This window comes from Camelina sativa, chromosome 4, assembly GCF_000633955.1.
Source record: "Camelina sativa cultivar DH55 chromosome 4, Cs, whole genome shotgun sequence".
Classification (NCBI taxonomy): Eukaryota; Viridiplantae; Streptophyta; class Magnoliopsida; order Brassicales; family Brassicaceae; genus Camelina; species Camelina sativa.
Genome location: NC_025688.1, coordinates 26,958,370 through 26,964,616, shown reverse-complemented (window position 1 = coordinate 26,964,616; position 6,247 = coordinate 26,958,370). Strand labels below are relative to the sequence as shown.

The window sequence follows — 6,247 nt, the reverse complement described above, 5'->3', positions numbered from 1 at the left end:
AAAGTGAGAAGAGAAAAAAATGGCAGACACAGGCAAAGGAAGCTCTAGCGCTGGCTGCAATGATCGCTGTGGTTGCCCTGCTCCCTGTCCCGGTGGCAATTCCTGCAGGTTGGTCTTTTATAATGCTCCAGGATTTTGATGTGTTGTGATCTTATAAACGTGGTTCCATTACATGTAGGTGTAAGATGAGGGAAGCATCTGGTGGGGATCAGCACATGTTGTGCCCGTGTGGAGAGCACTGCGGCTGCAACCCCTGCACCTGCGCCAAGACCCAAACACAAACCTCCGCCAAGGGATGTACCTGTGGTGAGGGCTGCACCTGTGCCAGTTGCGCCACTTAGATCCTTAACTATGTCTATACCATACTTGTATCATAGGTGCTAGCTAGTCAATCTGAAATAAAACTGTTTATCGAGGTCCAAGGTACAACAATATATATTGTATGCTCTGCTTTTGTCTAATAATGACTCATCCAAGCGTACGAAAATAAATCCGTAAACCTTGAGTGTCTTGGGCTAATACAATCCACTAACTGAGTCTCCTAGAAATGATAGTCGGTGAACACAAGGAGATAAATTTTGAACTGAATGGGTAACAACAACATCAAGTTGCCAAATGCATAGCTTCATGAGCTTGTGTACATGATAACGAATAGCTTGATTTACCCGCTGAACATCAAAAGGGAACAATCATTGTGTTCATCACATAAATCTCATTGTTTTTTCAAGGATACAGGATGCTTAATTGCCTAAAATGAGAGCCAAACGATGGCATTGCTACTTATACTCAGCTGTAAATGCCTAACTGAAGGGGCACTCTATATCAAGGGTCTCTCAATCATACATCATTTGTTAAGGCTGCTTGTTCTTTAATATGCTATAGTAATGCAGAGTGAAGATGGTGAAGATGCAGAGTGATTTGGTTTTATATGATCGGTTGGTAATGTCACTTGTGCATATAAATTTCTTTGATAGCCGTAAACTGACATGGCAAGGGATACCAAGAAGCATCCGAGACAGTCACAGGAAAGTACGTGATAGTCAAGACGGACTCATCATTCCTAGAAACTTGGCTCTGTACTTCTCTGGCAGTGACAAAGAAGAACTCAAGTTGCGAGTCACTGGACGGATTTGGAAAGAAGAATAAGCTAATGATGATAAACAAATCCTCTTCCTATTGCTCTGTAAGTTATCTCAAAATCCTTCCAAGGTTTTCAATAAAAGAAAGAAAGAAAGAAACGTACAAAATCCATTTGACTTAACGAAACATACAAACAAGATTTTCATTAAAATTTTTTGTTGCTTCTCTCAATCTCTTCTTCTCCAATGGACGAGACGACGTTGTCAGTTTCTTCAAAAGAATCCATGTCGGGAAGGGGACTTCGTATGTTTATGGGTTCGGTAGCAAAGCTTCCAAGAAGAAACAAATCAGCTTCTACGGGAAGGGACAAATCATCAGTTTCTTCCAAAGAATTGATGTTGGGAATGGACAAATCAACTTCTGCGGGATCATCAACTTCTACCGGATCAGAGTTTTCAGGAACCGCATAGTCTAAGCCGAAGCACAAGATACTACCTTCCGATTGCAAAGATCGGAAAGACCATAGGCGAAAAGGGCTGCCAGCAACTAACTTATAGTTCTTCAACACTTTATTCCATCCTCTGTTAAGGACAAAATCCCAAACCCCATTCCTTAGCCTTTTCTGCAAAAATAACTCAGTCGCTGACGACGAATTGCGATACAAGGAAGTTCTCAATCCGACTTCACTTTTGAAATCAACAGCCATCGTCTGTGTGTCCAACATCGTACGTTCCGTGTCTTCTAAGAAACTTGAATCAAGCAACTGACTTATAGGGATTAAGAGTTGACCTTGTCTAACGCTCACGTCGTTCTTAGTAAATTTCCTCTCCATGATAACCTTCGGATCGTATCCATTCACTTCGCCCATCTTCTCCAAAAGCCACACCGGCGGTGGTGTCGTATGCGTGTTTGCAACCTCAGAAGGAGAATCTACTACGGGGACGTGAGAAGGTGACGACGCGACGACGCGAGAAGGTGACCCGGTGACGACAGGAGAAGGTGACTCGGTGACGACGCCCGAGCGAGGAGACCCAGTGACGACTCCCGAAGGTGACCCCGTAAGGTTTCTTTGTTGCTCTTCTCTGTAATCCATTGTGATGATTCACGATCACGATCTTCTTTTCTTTCTTTTTTTTTCTTGATACTCACGGAACCCTCTATAAACAACAAACAGACTATTGAGAGCGTAGTGGAAAAAAACTGAGCGTCTATATAGTTAGTAAAAGTCTTTAATTTACATAATCAAACCCCCAAATTCACCAATATGTCATTTATTTATTTTAAATTTTAAAATTCTTTTTTCCTTTTTTTGCTTTTTCTTGTGAACTCGTAACTTAAAAAATACAGCCTTAACCGTTGTGTGATTTTTCCAACATTTTGTTTTTACTAATTTCGTCTTTAATCAAATACGAGTACATATTACTAATCTTCTTAATTTATTACTCTAATTTTGTTGACTTTTTTTTTTCTTTCTATTATGGATACTTTTATTTGTAAAATATATTATTAACTCTATACCATATATATTTTAAATAATAAGGCTTAGGTTAATTTAGTTTCGTTTGTTGGGAAGAAATAAATCAGCGCAGGTTTTTTCGTTGTTCTTTTTCTTTTATATCATGTTTTGATAATTTTAATTTCTAGGTTTCTAATCATTCACCTATGCAACTGAAATTAACGTATCAACAACTGCTCTTAGAGTTGAAATACTTTTTCTTATAGCTAGCAACTAAGGCTGGGAAAAAAAACTGTACCCGGAACCCAATTCGAAAAAAAACGGTTTGGTTTGGATCCAGGTATACCTAAATAACTCTTTTGGGTTCTATATTGTTAAACCTGTGGGCTCGGATTTGGGTTAGGGTAATATCCCTTACCTAAACGGGTACCCATAAGACCCGAAAATATAGAGATATATCTATAATATTAATAATATTTAGCATGATATAATTTAGTTATCGAAAATTATAATGATAATTTTGAATATATCAATTAGTTTTATACTTATACCTAAAATAATTAAAATAAATATTTGTTACATATGTCAAAATTTAGCTAAAATTATTCAAAATTTAACTAATTTTTAAAGATTTTTTTCGGGTATCCGGTAGTTCGGATAGTAATCGGATTCTAAAATTTATAACCCAAACCGATCCGAACCTGATAATATCTAAATTGAACTGAAACCAAAACTTTAAAATTACTCAATAGATTCTATTTTCTTAAACCCGTTTACCAGAACCCGAACCCGAACCCGAACGGGTTACCCATATGCCCACGCACGCTAGCAACCTTCTCATCAACAGTGTATCACTCACACAATCTTGTCCCAATTGTATAGATGGTAATATTGAGATTTGAGAAAACCTCAACTCCTTCGAATCAGCTTCAGACGTTTCTTAGCTAGCAACCTTCTCAACATTTTGTTTTTACTAATTTCGTCTTTAATAAAATACATTAATAATCTTCTTCATTTATTACTCTAATTTTGTGCTAAAGGATCCTTTATTCCTTGGCGGCCAGGAAACATACATATATAAATATTCATCATATACTGATTTAATATGAAAAGAAGATGTTATAAAATATTTGATCATCAAGCAAATTCTTAAGTGTTACATAAGCCTCACGTCCTCTACATGGTCTATAAACATTTGAACCCAATTTTTTTTCTTAGACCCTCCCATTCCTTGGATTTCTACTACTCTGATAGTTTTCCTCTGGAAACTGTAGTATAAAACATAGAAAAGGTCGGCTAGATACGTCGGCGAGAACACAATTTCATTTGTAGTACCAGTCACCCCAACAAAATGTAATAATTCCACTGTAATTCCATACTGCCACAGAGGAGGCAATTCGTAAGTATTCTTGATCCATCCGTGTTTTTCGGAGTCTTTTAGAACCCACATCTCAAAACGTCTACGTTTTCCACTGATATATTGACGCCCTTCCGACATAACTAAACCCAATTTGCCATTGTAGTTAATCAGTTTTGCTTCTATGATGAAAGGTTCCGTTGCTTTAATAAAGCTAAACTTCTCGGACCTAACATCAAAGCAAACTATCATAAAAATATTTGAAGATATGTCTACGAAAGCACGGTAATACAAAACACCATTAATGCATATCCCCTCAAACTTAGGACAATGGGGTATGCAACATTCGATCATTCTCCATGACAGTTTCTTAGCTCCTAATGTTAGAACTTGATGCTCAACAGAAATCCCATCTCTTTCCGTCATTGAAAGTACCTTGAATTGTTTCTCCATCGGATGATACCCAAAATAGCTAAGTATATGTAACCTCTTCCTTGTCTTTGGTTTCGGTAAAGTTAAGGTTTGTCTTGTGGTAGGGTTACATATCACGGACGCCAATTTGAACCTCTGCTCATTTTGAATAAAAACAAGGCCATGGATAGGTCTAATGTTATCACAATACCTACCAAAAGGAATTTTCATATGATAAGTGGCAGCTAAAGGAGACGAGTTCTCATATGGATTTGTAGGCTGAGGTGTGGAGAAGACGATCAGCTCACTGTCTTTATGGCAGACGAACAATAGCCTCGGTAGAGCACAAGATTTGGTCAGGAACAACTCAGTGAAATAGGGAATTCCGAGTATGGAAACCCAGAGCTTCGATACACAGCGACATGTGGCTATAGATTTTGACGATAATCTAGAGAATATGTCCATCATGACATCAATTGAGATGTTTTCTACAGTAGCATTGATTGAGTTTGAAGGTCGTGAGTGTCGTCCATGGATGGTTTGACGATCTTCTGATACGTTCAGCCGCAGCGATTTCATGGCTGCGTTAACTTTGAGATACTTTGGAAAGTCTGATCTATTCATTCACGTAACATTGGTATTTATACAAGCTGAGAGTACCTAAACAGATAATATCGTATCACAAGAGAATATTGTACATATATTCGAATGTATCGTAATAATACGCCTACCTCTTGTAGTTTCTTGTGGTCTACGAAGGCCCTCTCAAGTGCTAACGTGTGTAGCAAGGTAATGAGAGAGAAAGAGAGAGAAAGAGAGAGATTTTTTAGGGACGAAGAAGAGGTAAAAAGATCGTAAGCCCTACCGACAGAACCTCCTATATGTGGGCCCTAAGTTTGGGCTTTATTATTCTAAATTAGGAGAAATCAAGGCTAACCTTGAGACCATAATAAAAGACCAAAAATGAAAATCTTTAATATGGAGAAGTTGCTCAACTCTCTATATCTTTCAGCCAAAAGCATAACTCTTTGAACAAAAGCATAACCCTCTAATATGGAGAAGTTGCTCAACTCTCTATATTCTCAACTCACTTGTGATTCTTCTTCAGTTGCTAATCCATTGCCTGTGAGTTCCATGAGAACCCATATTCCTGGATATGTAGAAGCTCCCAAGTTACAGAGGATGAGCATAAATCAAATGTCTGATGCAGATTACTCAGAGACACACATAAGCAGTAGATGCAGAAACAAAGGGGTCACTCAGAAACTGAAGAGATATTGTAAGACAAAACAACTCTATACAGGAGGTTCGTATTCAGTTTCAAGGTGAATATTTGTACATAGCCTATGTATAGATTAAGTTTGGTCTAAGGAGTTTAGCCTTGTTTTGTTGTTCTAGTATTATCTTTGGCTCTTGAATGCTAATAAAACAGAGTCAGTTATATGTGATCAGTAATTGTCTGTGACATGTAGCAATGTTGGTGGTGTTGTACTTGATGGATGAATATATTTGATGGCCAAAGATACAAGAACAGTACTAGAACACACACACACACACATGTGTGGTCAGTGGTAAGGAGTACATGAGTGAAGAAGAGAGATAGGTGTTGGGAGATGGTTGGCATTGAGAGTGAAGGAGCATATGATCCTTGTATAGAACTTTGATGTGACGAGTCTTCCCAAAATGTAAGCTTTTGAACGGAGGACGAGAGTGAGATTAAGCGGCAGGGAAAGAGTACTGTCGAGATGGAAAGAGACACCGCCGTAGAGAGGAACCTGATGGCCATGCACCACAGTCAGCAAGTTCGTTTCTCTGTTTCTACCAACCGTGAACTTGTTCATCTCACCGGAGGAAAGGAGGAGGTTAGAGTAGTGAAGGAGGATAGGAGAAGCAGTGACGTGCACGGAGAAGAAGTTTGATGGGTTTCGGTAAAAGATCCTCAC

At 38.5% G+C, this 6,247-nt stretch overlaps 5 protein-coding genes across 6 annotated transcripts in view; 2 read left to right on the top strand and 3 right to left on the bottom strand.

Moving 5' to 3' along the window:
• The window catches only part of LOC104782694 (amino acid transporter ANTL1-like), a 4,064-nt gene extending 3,617 nt beyond the window's left edge, over window positions 1-447 (top strand). Inside the window, exon 3 of the transcript XR_002037796.1 lies at window positions 179-447. The gene's annotated coding sequence lies outside the window, so the exon portion shown is untranslated. The remainder of the gene's footprint in view (window positions 1-178) is intronic.
• On the top strand, window positions 7-448 carry LOC104782693 (metallothionein-like protein 4A). The gene is made up of 2 exons (XM_010507699.2): window positions 7-108; window positions 179-448. The coding sequence occupies exons 1-2, from the start codon at window positions 20-22 to the stop codon at window positions 339-341; spliced, it is 252 nt and encodes an 83-aa protein (XP_010506001.1). The 5' UTR covers window positions 7-19; the 3' UTR covers window positions 342-448.
• On the bottom strand, window positions 604-2,173 carry LOC104784352 (B3 domain-containing protein At2g31420-like). The gene is made up of 2 exons (XM_010509392.1): window positions 1,381-2,173; window positions 604-668 (listed from the first exon to the last, which is right to left on the bottom strand). The coding sequence occupies exons 1-2, from the start codon at window positions 2,171-2,173 to the stop codon at window positions 604-606; spliced, it is 858 nt and encodes a 285-aa protein (XP_010507694.1).
• Window positions 3,693-4,883, bottom strand: LOC104784351 (F-box protein DOR-like). Its single transcript, XM_010509391.2, has one exon. It carries the CDS (start codon window positions 4,881-4,883, stop codon window positions 3,693-3,695), a length of 1,191 nt encoding a protein of 396 aa, XP_010507693.2.
• LOC104782692 overlaps window positions 5,786-6,247 on the bottom strand; it is a 2,343-nt gene continuing 1,881 nt past the window's right edge. Inside the window, exon 3 of one of the 2 annotated variants that reach the window (XM_010507698.2) lies at window positions 5,786-6,079. In XM_010507698.2, the coding sequence (XP_010506000.1) occupies window positions 5,870-6,079 (210 nt within the window). In that variant the 3' untranslated portion in view covers window positions 5,786-5,869. Of the gene's footprint in view, window positions 6,243-6,247 lie in introns of both variants that reach the window. The other variant, XM_019245023.1, reaches the window with a different exon arrangement.